Source organism: Ovis canadensis, chromosome 6 (assembly GCF_042477335.2).
Source record: "Ovis canadensis isolate MfBH-ARS-UI-01 breed Bighorn chromosome 6, ARS-UI_OviCan_v2, whole genome shotgun sequence".
Lineage (NCBI taxonomy): Eukaryota > Metazoa > Chordata > Mammalia > Artiodactyla > Bovidae > Ovis > Ovis canadensis.
Window position 1 is genome coordinate 60,749,703 of NC_091250.1, and position 17,534 is coordinate 60,767,236.

Below are 17,534 nucleotides of genomic sequence, written 5' to 3' on the forward strand. Positions count from 1 at the left end.
ACAGATGACCAGGACTTTTATGTTAGAAATAAAGTTATGGATTGTCTGCACGACTGCATTTCAAGATGTCCTCTTGTATTTGCAAGCTCACCTCAGGTGGCAATGAGAAGATGGTTTCCCCCTCCCCAGACATTTAATTTCCAGAATAGAAGAGCATCCACGCTTCTTTCACATGCATGAGGGCTGTGTTTACTTCAGGGCCTGAGAGAAGGCTGTAGTTTCAGCTTGTTATGCTGAAAATATGAAAATAAAACTGATCTCTATAGGGTCATTTAAATGAAAACTGCTTTCTAGAGGCAAACCAGGAAGCAAACTGATTGAAAGAGAGCACAGAGCCCTGGGCAGGAAGGGCGACGGGGTGTGGACTCAGGGCAGGAGGTAGGGCCAGGGATATCTGCAGAAATAGGTGGGCGCCTGTCAAAAGCCCATTTGATCTGGGTTACATGTCTGGTGACGTCTTCCCCAGTTCCTCCCACTGGCTTCCAAAGTCACTTTCAAAACCATTAGACTCTGACCGTTGTAGCTGTTGTTCAGTCACTAAGTCATGTCTGACTCTTTGCGACCCTATGGACTGTAGCTGGCCAGGCTCCTCTGTCCATGGGATTTCCCAGGCAAAAATGCTAGAGTGGGTTGCCATGCCCTCCTCCAGGGGAACTTCCTGACCAAGGGACTGAACCCCTGTCTCCTGCATTGACAAGAGGATTCTTTATCACTGAATCACCAGGGAAGTCCCACCCACTGACCATACTCTTCTTTGAATCCTACTTGCGTGAGTCCCAGACGATGTCTCTACACCAGACCCAGTGTACACCCATGGGCAGGAAATGGTCAGGGAAACACCTGGGGAGCCCTGTTTGTGAGAAAAGCAGATTTGGGGGGACTATAGCCCTGGCACTTTCATACATTAAGGTAATTAGTTTCCCATGGTTGCCACAACAGATCACTGAAAGTTGGGTGGCTTTTCACACAGAAATGTATCTCTCATGATTGTGGAAGCCAGAAGTCCAAAATCAAGGTGTTGGCAGAACTGGTTCCTTCTGGAGACTCTGAGGGACAACCTACTCCAAGCCTCCTCCAGCTGCTGGTGGCTGCTGGCAGTCTTGGCATCCCCTGGGCTGTCACTGCCCAGCTCCCCATTCTACCTCTGTCTTCACAAGGGCTTCTTCTCTCTGTGTCTCTGCTTCCCCACAGCCTTCTGCCTTGCAGCTCTGTGTCTCGAATCTAAGAACACCAGTCCTTAGATTTAGGGCCCCTTCCTAAATCCAGGATGATCTCATCTTGGGATCCTTAGCTGATTTTATCTGCAAAGATCCTGTTTCCAAAAAGGTGTTATGACAGCTACTGGGACGTTAAGACTTAGATATATACATGGTGGAAAGAATACAATTCAACGTACTACATTGGATCTGGGGAGAGACCCAGAAACTTCCATTTCCTCCCCAAATTCCATTGACTCTTCGTACTTTTTATTCCCAAAATGCCTCTGATAATCTGTAGATCATACTCTGAGCAATACTTATCCAATTGCTGAGGATTCAAAGATGAATAAGACAGAGACCCCTCCCTTCAAGAACCTGCTCTCTAGGCGAAGATACACACAGATAAACTGGTGATTAAGACACAAAGCGTGGCCTAGTGATCCTGAGCTCTGGAGTCAAACAGACCAAATTCTGCCCCCTTCAGATGTGAGGCTCTGAGCAAGTTCCTTAGCCTGTCTGAATCACGGTTTCTTTATCTGTAAAATAAGAACTAATTTCTACCTTATACATGGTAGATGGACTCAAGGAACAGCTTTTGGCTATTATGAAGTTGAGAAGCATTCTGCATTCATTTTCACACCCCACAGCCTCGAGCTGTGGGTCCCCCGTGTCCTTAGCTGTAATAAATGTCTGAAGGCAACACGGCAAGTGCCCTGGAGATACACAGCTAGGACAGGCAGGAAAACTCTGGAAAGACCCCTTTCTCGACCTTGACTTATTCTCCAAGTATACTTTTGAGGACCTACTGTGTATGGAGCTCAGTGTGTAGGCACCTGGAACAAAGCCAAATGAAACACATAGCCTAAAGGGAAGACCAGAAGGCTGCAATACCACGTGGTCGGTGCAGGGTAGAGGCATCCTGGATCCAGGACAGCCATGCCAGGAAGTACTTCCTTCTTTGGTCTCACATCCTTCATATTCCACCTTTTAGGATTCGCTTAGTGTTTGCAGTGTGACACTCTTCCCACAGTATACTATATATGCTTAAGGAGTTCTCTGAGGGCAGAGGGGTTGTCTGTTTTCTCGGCCACTGCATTCCAAATACAGAGCGAGGTACCTGACTCCTAACAGTCATTCGACAAGTATTTGCTGGATTAGTGAACATTCTGCTATTTCAGAGCTCAGCACTGGACTTCCAGGAAGAAGCACCTCCAGCTTCCTCCACTGCTGGGTGTGATTCTCCATGGGCCAAGAAAGAAGATCTCCAGTCTCTGTCCCTGACAGAGGAGATACACAACAGAGTATCATAATACTGAGCAGCTATTGCTTACAGACTGAGAGTGGACAAGCTAAACCTGACACTTGAAGCTTTGACAGCCCACTCCTCTTCAGAAATACAATGTTCTGCACACTAGACATTAAATATGGCTATTAGACTGAGCTGGAGGCCCAGGAAATGATTAAAGGGGAAAGACGGTACAAGTGTTCCCCTCCAATACTCAAGAAAGGAAGACAGCAAACCATTGCGCCCCGACTGGTACACAGTAGGATTAAGAAAAAGGAGGCCCAAGCTGGCCTTGCCGGTGGGGATGGTCCTCAGGAGGGAAAGAACGGAGAACCGCTGGGAGATCATCAGCACGGCTGGGTACATGACTAACTGCCATCACAAATAATGGTAAGTCAGGAGAAGCAATTTACCTGTGAGACTTCAGCACCCCGCTCTCACCTGGAGAAGTCAGACCCCAAAATTCTTAGAGTGGGTTGAAGGGGAAATCTCATAGGAGCGCAAAAGCCGACCCCAGGGGTGTTTATAACAAAATCTTGGCGGGGCAGTGGGGCGGGGTGCCGCGGCGCCGGGCTCAGGGCATTCTCTGCTTCCACAGAGAGTTCTGCACCAGTGCTTCACTCCTTTGATAAACAGCCAGGCACCTTACTGGAGAAGGCAATGGCAACCCACTCCAGTACTCTTGCCTGGAGAATCCCATGGACGGAGGAGTCTGGTGGGCTGCAGTCCATGGGGTCGCACAGAGTCGGACACGACCGAAGCGACTTAGCAGCAGCAGCAGCCGCCGCCACCTTACACAAAGGTGGCCCACGGTAAATATGTGTCGGCTGAACTGAACCTGAATGAATGAAGGCTACGGAGGACCCTATGGAATCTCCCCTCCCTCCCCCGAACCTCCGCCGCAGGTGATTCCGCCTGTCTCGGCACCCGGATTCAACCCCCCCAGCACGACCTTTCCGCTTCGGCACTGGGCGTCCAATCGCTTGGCTCCAAAACAGCGGTAACCGAGAAGGCAGGTGGGGCTTGGCTCCCACTCCCGGATCCGCGCTGCTCTCTCCAATCCAGGGCCAAGCCCTGCCCAGAGGGAAGGGCCCTCCCCAAAGGCTGGCACCAGCTGTCATGGGAGAAAGTGGCGCCCGGACAGACGGGAAAGAGCGGAAGGAACCGCGCACCTTGCAGGACGCGCGGGGGCAGCGAGCCGAGGCCAGGGAGTGCGCGTCCCCCCGCGAGTCCCCGCCCGGCTCGGCCACCCGGGGGTGGGGGGCGTGGGCTCGGGGCTGGCGGCCGCTCGGCCTGGCCCATGCCGCCTGGCCGGCGCCTCGGCCTCACCTCGCTCACCAGCCCCTGCCAGTCGCTCTCGGTCCGGTCGCCGTTCATGGCCTTCTCCTCCCGGCGAGGGCCGGCCTCTCTAACGCCGCCCTCCTCCGCCACTGCGGCCGCCGCCGTCGCCGCCCGGGCCCCGCGCGGCCCCGAGAGGGCCCGGCACCTCCGAGCCACCGCGCCGCCGCCTCCGGAGGCCGCCCGCGCTGTTGACTCAACGTCAGCCTCCGCGGGAGGAAGAGGAGGAGGAGCCGAGGCCCGGTGCCCGGCCACCGCCACCGCCGAGCCGGCCCGGATCCCGCGCTCCCGGTGGTCCGCGCCCCAGGCCGCGGGAAACTCCTGACCACCGCTCTCCAGGCGGGAGGTGGCTCGGCTTCCCGCTACAAGAAGTAAATCCCCAAATCCAGCCGTTCCCTGACCACCATCACGGCTCCCACCACTAGAATGTAAGCCCCACTCGGGCAGGGGGTTGCCTCCTTCCCTGATAAACCTTAGGTACAGGGCCTGGCACATAGTAGGTGCCCTGCAAATATTTGTCGAACCTATGGATGAATGAATTACGTGTTATTATATATTCAACGTAGTTTTAAGTTACTAATGTCTGTTTCTATTTATTTCTTGAATTATCAGCTGTCATGAATAAAACAAATAAAAATACTGAAAATAAAACGGTAATGAATTATAAATAGAAGCTAAAGCTCTGAATAGGATGCTTAATGTGTGTCGAAAGAGATGTTGAAGACAGTGGCATCAAACTGAGACTTTCTCATAAGTGGAAGGACTAAAAGGGATTTACAGAGAGCAGGGGAATCTTCACACATGTCTTGTCAGTATTATTGGAGGTGGTTTTCCCCAGTCACCTAAAATCCTGACCTGAACCAGGACCAGCAGTGCGCTTTCCATACTTTGAGAAGCGCTGCCTGTGGAAATGAGCATATAGGTTGAGAAGCTGTGAATCCATTTTACAGTTGTGAATGCACCGCCTCCAACATTTATTTGTTTTAGTCCCTAGTGATCCTGACTCAACCCTGCAGGATGGATGTTACTTCCATTTATTAGAAAAAGTGGAGAAACAGAGACTCAACTAAGACTTCTAGTTCCCAAAGACCCTTTCTAGCATCTTGGAAACCTGAAAATGAAGTATCACCCCCTGGGAATTGGAAATATTGCATTGTATTGTTGGCCTTGTTTTATTGGTGTGATAGGTTGTTTGCAAAATACTATCAATAATTTCCTGCCCATCTTGCAGTCAGTGTCCATAACTTTGACTCTAGGCTCAGCCATGTGACTTGCTCTGGCTAGTCAATGTTTGCAAATGTGACTTGCTCTGCCAAGTCAATGTTTGCAAATATGACTTGCTCTGGCAAAACAACGTTTGCAAATGTGCTACACAAGGAGGCTTGTAACTGTACAGTAGAGTTTATCCTTTCTATGCTCTTAGGAACCTGTGATCACCACCTTAGAAACAAGCCCAGAATTGCTTGCTGGATGATGAAGGACTCACAGCCAACAACCAGTCAACTGCTACACGTGAGTGAGGCCATTAACTCCCAGCAGCTACCATTGCCTGCATGGGTCCCGTTGAAATCAATGGAACTACCCAACTGAGCCCTGGCTAATTTGCTGACCTACAGAGCGTTATGCTAAATAAGCTGTTGTTGTTTCGAGCCACTAAGGTTTGGGATGGTTTGCTATATATCAACAGCTAATTAATATAAATGGTGACACCACTGATGAAGACCTGGATGACAGAACTCTTCTTGGCAGTCCTGGCATCATGACCTGTTGGGGCCTCATCTAAAGAAGACTCTGGCAGGCCAGGGGCTATAGAAAGGAGCCAGTCAAGTAGGCAGCACTTTTATTCAGTGTCTGTTGTGTGTGCTCATCCTGGAGACATTCAGTAACAGTGCAGACCCTTTAATAACCGGTCCAGGTCCCTTTCCTCGAGGGTTTGCAAACCTTATCATTTAAGTTTTGGAAACAAGTGCTCTAGGGAACAAGAGAAAAAAGATGGGGCTAGAATATAGCTAAGACTTCTGGGCTTCTGACCAGCTGGGCCGCCTAATCCATTATTTGTAATCCAAGAGAGTGGAAAGTTCATCCCTAAGCTGAACACCTAGGGTTAACTTGGCATCAAACACTTGTTCCTAACAGCCCGATAGATGTCTCACACTAAGAAGAAAGGTATTGTCTGCCAATACGTAGCCCTCTGGCAAACCAACTGATTTCATTCCAACCTGTCAATGAAAAAGACTGTAGGAAGAGTGGGCATATACTTGGTCCATCTTGTGTTCCACTGCCTCGTGGTCTGCGTCTTGCTCCTGGCTAGAATTCAGGTGGGAAAGCAGCCCGCCCCTTCCAGTTACCATGTTTAGCTGAAGCTTTCAGAACTGCTGTGGCTTTGGGGGCTTCACTGGTATTTCAGGCAGTAGGACAATCGGCAAGCTGTTGGGAGTGAAGGAATCTTCACATGAGAGATCGTGTAATTTAGGACCACTCTCTGAGTGACTCTGTTGCCCCTTCTTGCTTTCCTTCTCTGAAGTAAGTCAGCCAGTTATTAAGGTGTCTAAAAATAAAACTGGGAAGGACAAATCAAAGAGTGGCCAGCCTCTTCCTGCCCCAGCATGTTGAGAAACTTTCAACTCACTTGAAACGGCATCTCCAGTTGCCTGGGTTTCCCTTAGAGGTTTTATGCCCCAAGTGCCAGCTCAAACCTGCTTAGCTTGTGAGATGTGATGAAATCACACACCAAGGCAATGTAGCTGCAAGCGTTTCTTTTTTATCTCTTTTCATTTATGTAGCCTGACATTGAGTAATAATAATAGTTAAATGCAGTTTAAGCTTTTAGGCACCTATACCAGGAGGCCTCTAGACACCTCATCAACAGCAGCCCAGGCTGACAAAAACCAAGCTAATTACATTGTGGTTAACTTTTTTCAAAGAAAAAAATTAAACCGCCCAGCAACTGTCCTCACCTCTGATAAAAGTAGTACATCAAATGTTCCATCTCACAGTCCATTTGCATGGGACCAATTTAAAGCCAAGTGGCTTTGTCTTAAATTTGCCACCCTAGCACTAAGTATTGAAACATAGCTTTAGCCTCTATTTTCACACCCCCTTAACTCTCTGGAAAATCTCTAGGGACCCAATTTTTCCATGTATATTCATAGCCCCAGGGCCAGTTCTATTTATTTATTTATTTGAACTACATTCAGAAAACTAAGATCATGGCATCTGGTCCCATCACTTCATGGGAAATAGATGGGGAAACAGTGGGAACAGTGTCAGACTTTAGTTTTTGGGGCTCCAAAATCACTGCAGATGGTGATTGCAGCCATGAAAATAAAAGACGCTTACTCCTTAGAAGGAAAGTTATGACCAACCTAGACAGCATATTCAAAAGAAGAGACATTACTTTGCCAACAAAGGTCCATCTAGTGAAGCCTATGGTTTTTCCAATGGTCATGTATGGATGTGAGAGTTGGACTGTCAAGAAAGCTGAGTGTGGAAGAAATGATGCTTTTGAGCTGTGGTGTTGGAGAAGACTCTTGAGAGTCCCTTGGACTGCAAGGAGAGCCAACCAGTCCATCCTAAAGGAGATCAGTCCTGGGTGTTCATTGGAAGGACTGAGGCTGAAGGTGAAATTTCAATACTTTGGCAGCCTCGTGAGAAGAGTTGACTCATTGGAAAAGACTCTGATGCTGGGAGGGATTGAGGGCAGGAGGAGCAGGGGACGACAAAGGATGAGATGGCTGGATGGCATCACCGACTTGATGGACATGAGTTTGGGTAAACTCCAGGTTTTGGTGATGGACAAGGAGGCCTGGCGTGCTGCAATTCATGGGGTTGCAAAGAGTCAGACATGACTGAGCGACTGAAATGAACTGAACCGAACCGATAGTTAGAAGAAAGTGCTTAGGTGCTTTGGAATAATGCTTAAAACTATCAAAAGTTTAAGAGAGTTTTAGCTTCATCTAAGAAACTGAACCAGCAGATACTGATGAAAACAAAACAAAATAAATCTCAGGAGAGAATGGGAAAGATAAGATGACTTGAACTTATCATTAGAAACCAAGACTCCCGTTTCGGGTTCTCACCTGACTTATTAGATAAGTTTGGCCACGTCAGAACAGCTCCAGACACATGGGGAAGCCCTAAAGCTTTTGATACAACTTCACCACACAATATTTTCAGTTCAAAGTCTGGCTTCCCAAGCAAAAATGTCAGCATTCTCAGTAAAGGAAACTAAGCAAATCTTCAGTAGAGATTTTGGCTTGGCTCCTCTCCAAATGTACAACTGGGGCAGTGTTCATGGCCATACTTTTCTCCTGCCTGAATTAGGAAACCCAGTCTGATGAACCTGGGAAGGAAATGATTCTTAATGATAGTGGTTTATAGCGGTTATATGTATGTGTGTGTGTGTGTGTATATATACACACATATATATATATAAAATATAATAATTAGCTCTATATGAGCCAAGGTCCCCAGTTCTTCCTCTTGTCAATGGAGGGCCAAATTAAGCAGGGCCTGCCAAGAGCCTCCACGACCTGGTTGCTAAATGCCTTCCTTCATCTTTGACTTTAACCTGGGGCAGGGGACTACGGGTCCCAGTATGCACTGCAGATAACCTGAGGTCCTCTAGGCCACTGGCCTCAGTTCTGTAAAAGATATGCCTCTTCTCTTCCCTGTACCTGGGGATACTGTGCAAAGGGCCTCCTCCGTCATTTCCCTGCTAGGGCCAACAGCCAGACACCAGACAGATAGACGAGGATTCTAGCTGGATTCCTGACATAGAGCATTCTCTGTCTCTTAGCCCCCTGAGCTCTTGGGTGCTCTCTCTGCCTCCACTAGGCCTTCCCTGCCCAGCAGCAAACAATCAGTTGCAAGCTGCTCCCCCCACCTCCAGCCCCGCTGACTGCCAATCAGCCGGGCAGCAGGGGGTGGAAGGAAGTTCCACCCCCTGCTGAACCTGCACTGAGGTACTCAAAATGACTAAGTGGGGCTGATGACGACCTGGCAGGCCAGGGACCGCCGTCGCCATCAGAAGGGGTGAAGGGTGGGTGTGATTGACTGGTGCATTGCAGCCAGGAGGCGGGGATGAGCGGAGGTAGAGGGGCAGCTTCTTTTACCTATGGAAGGGTTCTGATAAGGGAGACCGAGATGTTAGGAGGAAAGGACAATGAACTGGAGAAGGAAAGGGAGATGCAGGGCTTGTGGCTCCTGATAAGAGGCCAGGAAATCAACGAGAGATTATGAAGTGAAGCAAGAAGGAAAACGACAAATGTTATATGATACCACTTATACGAATGAATGACATGAATCTAAAATATGACACAGAGCCTCCCTGATGGTTCAGTGGTAAGGAACCCGCCTGGGTTCCACCCCAGATTCGGGAGGATTCCACGTGCTGTGGAGCTCCCATGCACCACAACAATTAAGCCTGCACTCTAGAGCCCAGGAGCTGCAACTACTGAATCCATGTGCTGCAACTATTGAAGCCCTAGGGCCCTGGAGCCCGTGATCCGTAACAAGAGAGGCCATCACAATGAAAAGCCTGCGTACCAAAGCTAGCGAGCGGCCCCTGCTCGCCGCAACTGAGGAAGAGCCCGCACAGCAGCAAAGACCCAGCACAGCCAAAAATAAATCAAAGTTTTTTTTAACTGTGTAAGAAAACTTTAAAAATAAAATAGAATATGAAACAAATGAACCTTTCTACCAAACAGAAAGAGACTCACAGATGTAGAGAATAAACATGTGCTTACCAAGGTGGGTGGGGGCAGGATGGACTGAGAGTTTGGGATTAGTAAATGCAAGGACAGCAGAGTCTACGATATAGCACAGGGAACTATATTCAACATGCTGGGATGAACTATAATGGAAAAGAATATAAAAAAAGAATGTATACATATGTATGTATATATACATATATATAAAATATAAAAGGACCACACACACACACACACACACACACACATATATATAAACTGTGAGAAAAAAACTGAAAACCTTGGGCACAGGGCTTGGTGGGGATAAATCCAACCCCACCCAGTGTGGGAAGTGGAGTAAGCCATGGCCCAAGGAAATAAATGGAAAGGAGACAAGGAAAGTCATTCCACTCTCAGATTATTCTAATTTGTTGTACTTATTGATAATGTATTTCATTTCTTCCACGTGGGGGGGATATGATTCAGCACAAATTTGATGTAAATTTATGGAAATAGAAATACAGAGAGACTACGGGTCCTTGCTGCTGGCGGGTTAGCAGCTCAGCCCTCACCCGAGCTCGGGTTACGGCTCTCTGGACTTGGGGAGCTGAAAATAGAAACGTCTGACTTGGGGGTCACTGGCCTCTCCTACAGGCCAAAAGAGGGACTGACCCTGTCGATTGGCAAGGCTTATTTAAAGAAAAAAAAGAAAAGCTTGATGATTATATAAAATAGGATCATCTACATTGTCCTCCTGTCTGATATTTGTCTTTAGGTTGGGGGACAGTTTTTTACCCAGTGGAGATGGATGGGCTTATTTCAGTGAAAAGGAGGGGCAAACAAGGAAGAGATTAACATTATCTAAGACCTACTGTGTGCTGTGTACACTACCTACTGTGTAGTGAAGTGACACGAATGGTTTTCCTCCTGTACTGTGGAAGAATCATGGGGCTAGGGGAAAAAAAAGAGAAAACAATTTTCTAGACAGGGTGAAAGGTGGCATTTCATACAAATGGCCAGAGCTGGTCAAATATTTATTGTCCATTAGGCTGTCCTTCAGAACCCTGGATGTTGATTTGTATCTTTCCCTTTCATACCAGGTCACGGCATTTCTCTAACGATGTGCCTCTCCCAGCTGGCAGCAGCCTCTCCAGCCTGGCCATGACCCTGACATCCAAGAGAACCTTGCACAGTTTGGGAATAGCTTCTCTGAGCCAAGCCTTACTCTGCAACCTGCAAGTGAAATGAGAGGAAATTCAAGAGACCAAGATACAAAGCCAGACCAAAGGGTTTTACTGCCCCTTCATTCCCGCTGGAGATAAAGATTACTGGTACACTGGTTCTCGCTTTCCATCAAAGCAAGGATTCCTTTCAACATCCAAACAGTTGTGAGGTCCTGAACCGCTGAGCTTACCTGGTCTAGGGGCACTCAGAAGGTGTTTGTCTGCAGCCCACAGCCAGGGTCTGTGGGTGTATTTGAGTAAATGTTTCCAAGGATGGCAGCAATCTGCTCACTTGTATTACATCCATGGGGCAGAAATTGTTAGCTCTTGGTGATGCTGTTTATAATGCTTTGACCTCATTCAGTCACCGAAAGGCAAATTTCTCTTTGTTCTCTTACAGGAACACAACGAGGCAAGTAAACATGATGTCTAAGAAAGACTGTCAACAAGGGTTTACAGGCTTATCATGCCCTTGCTGTTCCACTGAGTAGCTTACCTTTGGGGAGAGAGGCATACATATGTCCCCTAGATGCCCACATGTGACACAGTGGTTGTCATTTATTAACACTGGTTGTTCCCATAAGGCAGGAAAAATAATCTTAAGGTGACATAAGAGAGTCTGAGGAGGGTCTTCTTTAACTTGTAGGGTCATTTATTCACTCAGCAAACATTTCTTGAGCTTCTCTTAGAATGCTGAGCTAGGCAGTGGGGAGGACAAAGAGGCTAAGACCCCTCCTCTGTCCTCGTGGCCCCAAGTTTAGTAGCTGAGTTGCCCAAGCATCTGAACACTGCAGAAACATGGAGAAATATGCCAGAATTGGACTCTTCAACTATGATATGTCATATAGTCAGCCTCTTTAGAAACTGGGAGCGAATTAGGAAATCAGATCCATTTGGTACACTTATCATGGTTAAAAAGGCAAATTTTATCTTATTTATATATATTTACCATAGTAACAAAGTTTTAAAAGCTAAAAAATTTTTAAAAAAAATGAAAAAGAAAACCCAGATCCATTTAGAAAGATGGGAGAGGACAAGGTCAAAGACAACAAAGACACAGAAAGTATGAGTTTGCAAGGTTACTCACCAAATCCCAGAACATTTGAAAAACAAGAAGCAATGACCCCTTTTCCCAGGTGAAGGAAAAGTTGAAATTGGACCAAAAAATTTTCAAAAGGGAGCAGTGGGTTGGAGCCTTGAACCTGGGAGCTGGAGCACCTTCACCTCTCTGTGATTTGGTGTCATCAGCTGTACAGTGAACAGACTGGGCCAGATGACCTTGAAGGTCCATGACTCCATGAAATTAAGCTGAATTTTACATTTGGTTGCAACTCTGTACAAAAGGTTAGTGAAAGTACTGTTAATATCAAAGAAAGATTACAGCACCATAAAGTGTTACAAAGATGAGGACTCTTAGCTAGCTGGACCCCTTACTGTACAAGAGAAGAAACAGAGGCCCAGAGTGATAAAGTACCGTGCTTGAAGTCACAGAGCTTGTTAGGGACAGAGCTGTGTTCAGAGTCCAGACCTTCTAATTCCATGCCCTGGCTCCTTCACAAGGCTCTGAAGCTAGTATTTGAGATTTCTGAAGACCAGAATTCTGGTTATCTATTGTTATGCAACAACCCTTAATAGGTTCTTGATAAATGCGTTTTGAGCTCTATTTAAACACTATCCTATTCAATAATAGCGTAGACTAGCACTTAGCAGCAGCAGCAGCAGCATTTACTGAGTGGAGAAGGCAATGGCAACCCACTCCGGTACTCTTGCCTGGAAAATCCCATGGGTGGAGTAGCCTGGTAGGGTGCAGTCCATGGGGTTGCACAGAGTTGGACATGACTGAGCGACTTCACTTTCACTTTTCACTTTCATGTGTTGGAGAAGGAAATGGCAACCCACTCCAGTGTTCTTGCCTGGAGACCCAGGGACAGGGGAGCCTGGTGGGCTGCCGTCTATGAGGTTGCATAGAGTCAGACATGACTGAAGCGACTTAGCAGCAGCAGCAGCAGCAGCATTTACTGAGCAGTTGCCATATGCCAGGCACTTGGCTAAGTACTTGACATGCGTCACCTCAACTGATCTTTGTAAAACTGTATAATTATCTGTAATTATCCTGGGCCTGATATTCAGCAGGTAAAAGCCAGGAAGACTCTATTAGTTGTTGAAGTTGTAAAATACTTCCATATGAGTTGGTAAATAACAGCTGCTCTGTGCCGCTTACCCTTAGACCTCTTCTCCACTAAACACTCCAGCCCAAGAGAGACCCAGGTGAGCACAGGCGGGGTGGACCCCTTATCATGTCTGAGGCCCTGTATGTTTCCCTCACCGTGAATCACATTACCCTGTGTCTTCCTGTTCTGAGCTGATTCCATGCTGATGGGGTAGACAGAGCTTGGTAGTTGTGCTGGAACTTCAGCAGGTTAAGTGCTTGTTGTCTGCCAAGAATCTTCAAGAATGAATGGGTGGATGGAGGGAGGGAAGGAGGGAGGGATGGATGGAGAACTTAAGAACTAATGCGCTAGAGTCACTCTCCTGTGGCCACTTGTGGGACTGGCAGCCTCTGCAGGATGATTTGTGGGCTGTTAAATATTTTGAATATTGCTCTTAATTGTCTACATTTGACAGAAAAGGCAGTTGAGAATTTTAAAGTTTTTAAATGACTTGATCAAAGTCACATAGCTATTAATAGTGAGAGGGTTTTTGTGTGCATGTTTGTCTTGGCCAGCTTTTTCGTGATTCTATGGACTTTGGCCCACCAGGCTCCTCTGTCCATGGGACTTTCCAGGAAAGAATATTGGAGTGGGTTGCCATGCCCTCCTCCAGGGCCTTCCTGACCCAGGGATGGAACTTGCGTTGCCTATGTCTCCTATACTGGCAGGCGGATGCGTTACCACTGAGTCACCTGGGCAGCCCAGCATGGAGTGGGTCTAGGACTAAATGCCTCTGAGCTCCACGTTCTCTGCTGTTGCACTAAGCTTCTGTATTAGCATTTTAGGGCTGTTGTAACAAAGGACCACAGACTGGGCTTTAACAACAGAGATTTACTGTCTAGAAGAACGAGAGGCTAGAAGTGTGAGATCAAAATCAGCTGTGTTGCTTCCTTCCAAGGACTGAGAGGGAAGGATCTGTTCCAGGACTTCCTCCTCAGCTTTAGACAGCCATTTTCTCTCTGGGTCTCTTAACATTGTCTTCCTTCCATGCCTGTCTTAGGAGCCCACCCTAAGACAGGGCTTCCCAGGTGGCACAGGAATAAGGAATCTGCCTGCCAATGCAGGAGACACAGGAGATGTGGGTTCCATCCCTGGGTGGGGAAGTTCCCCTGGAAGAGGAAATGGCAACCCACTCCATTATTCTTGCCTGGAGAATCTCCACGGACAGAGGAGCGTGGTGGGCTAAAATCCATGGGGTTGCACAGAGTAGTACACGATTGAGTGACTGAGCACACCACACAATACTGCATTATGACCGTATCTTAACTAATTCCAGCTGAAATATTCCGATTTCCAAATAAGGTCACAGTTTGAGATACTGGGGGTTAGGACTTCAAACATAGGTATCTGGAGGGAGGACTCAGTTTTTTTCTTTTTCAATGAAACTTCCTTATCTCTGTGTAACCTAAGTTAGTGTTTATATAATCATTTGGAGAAAGTTCACAATGCACAGGTCTACTAGCACCCCAGTTCATTCTTGACCACTGTAGAGGGACCTCATACTTCAGTTAGAAGTAGTGTGAATTGATACTGACTCAGCAACGTTTGCCTCCCCGCCATGCATTCCATACATTTCCACTGTGGCAGCCCCTTCTGATGTCCAGTCAAAGGCTCTGAGATGGGGTGTTCTTTATTCATTTTTATTATTTTTCACCCTATTTCAACGTCTTGGGCTCATGGCTGTTTCTGCAGTCACTTTGGGTACATGAGGTCAGCCCATGTCCCGTCAGCCATTTAGTGAACTCTGCAACTCCAGATATCCTGGAACTGTGGTTTATATATGATGAACCCTTCTTAGTCTCAAGGAGCTACTGCAAAGGCCTTTCCCAGGAAGTGCTATTTGGAGCTTTTCTCTCACTGGGAGCTTTAGCTCTACTCGCTGTATGTGAGATGGTCATCTGGTCTGCTTTGGCACAGGCAGTTGAAACTGAAAGTAACCTTGGTCTCAGATGCAATGTCCTCAGACTTGGAAACTCATTGCACCAAAAATGTCTACAACTTATTTTTCCCCTTAGATTTTCTTTTTTTATTGATTTTCCATTTTTAGCACAAGATTGATCACCAGCAAAATACCAATTTACATACAGATTCTGCTAAACTCAGCATCCTATATACTTGGGACTTTTTCATCCATAAACCAATTTTTTAAAGAGAGAGATTCTATTATCAGAAGTATCCCTGACGACAGTCAAGATGGCCTGTAGAGAGCAGACTCAGGAGGCCCACAACTTGGTGGGGGTGAGCTCAGCTGATTTGTGAGCATAATAACTATGAAGCCAAGGTCGCAGTTTGATACCCATCTGGGCAGGTTCATCTTTTGCTTACTTTTCTGGCCACAAGCCTAAACTGCAAACCTTGGTCAGCTATCTTACAAGTTCATTCAGTAAAATTCTACAAAGAAAACTTTGAGTACCTACTATGTGCCAGGCACTCTTTGGGGACTGGGAATAGAGCAGGGAAACAAGAAGAACATGAGCCTGTCCATATGATGTTCACAGTGCCATGATGAAGTAGATATCAAACAGCTATGCAGAGGATTAGTTAATAGCACAGTGATAAGTGCTATGAAAAAAAAATACAGGGATGCTCTGAGAGCATGTGATGGGAATCTAAGTTGTGTCATTTAAAGCAAGACCTTGAGGATGTGTAGTTAGCTAAGCAAGAGGATGTGCCAACCATGTGGAGACAATAGCGTGAGAATACAAGAACCTCAGGCAGTTGATTTAACCAAGGAGTAGGGAAGTGAGTGACAGGAGATCAGGCTGGAGGGAGGATCAAGGTCAGATCTCTGTTAAGGAAGTTGGAATTTGCCACACAAGCACTGGGAGCCCTTGAATGGTGTGTTAGGATTAAAGTGATCCTTGAGTCACAGAGACCCAAACATACGTGGCTTGAACAAGAAAGAATTTAATTTCCCCTTCACATGACAGGCTGGCAGGCCAGTCGTGCTCCCAGGGTCATTTAGGGCCTGATGTTCCTTACATGTTATGGTTCTTGCTTCCCCTAAGACATCATCCTGAAGTGCAGATTTGAAGCTGAGTTGCTGGCCTAATTGTGTTCCAGCTGGTGGCATGGGAAAAAAGCCACGCCCTGTGACTTTTTACTAAGCAAGTGAAAGGGAAGTGGTAGGTGCCCATTCTACTCATGTTCCCTTACTGAGAACTTAGAACTGTGATCACAGACCACTGTAAACGAGTCTGAGAAATGTACTCTCCAGCAGAGGAGTCTGTAAACACAAAGAAAACAGATTTGAGGTGATGAGAATAGGCAGAAATCTGACCCAAAGGCTTTTAAGCCCTTTTGTTGTTTAGTCGTATCCAACTCTTCGCGATACCATGGACTGCTGCTTGCCAGGCCTTCCTGTCCCTCATCATCTCCTGAAGTTTGCCCAAATTCATGTCCATTTAAAGCCATACAGTGATATAATAAGATCAGATTTTCAAGTTCGTATAGTTTAAAAAGGATTTTGCAAGTCACACAGACCAGATTCTCCAAATTACAAATGTGAAAACAAAATGAGGTCCAGGTCCCAATCAACTGCTGCTGCAAGACAAACCATCCCAAACTTAGCGACAGAAAAGATGTCTTTATCTTCATGGACTCTGTGTAAGGGATTCAGAGAGGGTACCGTAGGGCCAGCTTGCTCTATTTTGTACTGCCTGGGGTCTCTGCTGAAGAGATTCAAAAGCAGAGTGACTCCATAGTGGGGTCAGAATCATCTAAGGACTCATTCTTTTTTTTTTTTTTTTTAATTTTAGTTTTTTATTTTTTAAATTTTAAAATCTTTAATTCTTACATGCATTCCCAAACATGAACCCCCCTCCCACCTCCCTCCCCATAACATCTTTCTGGGTCATCCCCATGCACCAGCCCCAAGCATGCTGCATCCTGCGTCAGACATAGACTGGCGATTCAATTCACATGATAGTATACACGTTAGAATGTCATTCTCCCAAATCATCCCACCCTCTCCCTCTCCCTCTGAGTCCAAAAGTCCGTTATACACATCTGTGTCTCTTTCCCTGTCTTGCATACAGGGTCGTCATTGCCATCTTCCTAAATTCCATATATATGTGTTAGTATACTGTATTGGTGTTTTTCTTTCTGGCTTACTTCACTCTGTATAATCGGCTCCAGTTTCATCCATCTCATCAGAACTGATTCAAATGAATTCTTTTTAACTGCTGAGTAATACTCCATTGTGTATATGTACCACAGCTTTCTTATCCATTCATCTGCTGATGGACATCTAGGTTGTTTCCATGTCCTGGCTATTATAAACAGTGCTGCGATGAACATTGGGGTACATGTGTCTCTTTCAATTCTGGTTTCCTCGGTGTGTATGCCCAGAAGTGGGATTGCTGGGTCATAAGGTAGTTCTATTTGCAATTTTTTAAGGAATCTCCACACTGTTCTCCATAGTGGCTGTACTAGTTTGCATTCCCACCAACAGTGTAGGAGGGTTCCCTTTTCTCCACACCCTCTCCAGCATTTATTGCTTGCAGATTTTTGGATCGCAGACATTCTGACTGGTGTGAAGTGGTACCTCATTGTGGTTTTGATTTGCATTTCTCTAATAATGAGTGATG

General features: G+C 46.5%; 1 protein-coding gene across 1 annotated transcript in view; it reads right to left on the bottom strand.

Annotated features, from left to right (window-relative positions):
• Positions 1–4,038, bottom strand: part of CCDC149 (coiled-coil domain containing 149) — a 116,712-nt gene extending 112,674 nt beyond the window's left edge. The window contains exon 1 of the mRNA XM_069592997.1: positions 3,814–4,038. Coding sequence (XP_069449098.1) covers positions 3,814–3,861 — 48 coding nt within the window. The 5' untranslated portion in view covers positions 3,862–4,038. The remainder of the gene's footprint in view (positions 1–3,813) is intronic.
• Positions 4,039–17,534: the final 13,496 nt, after the last annotated feature.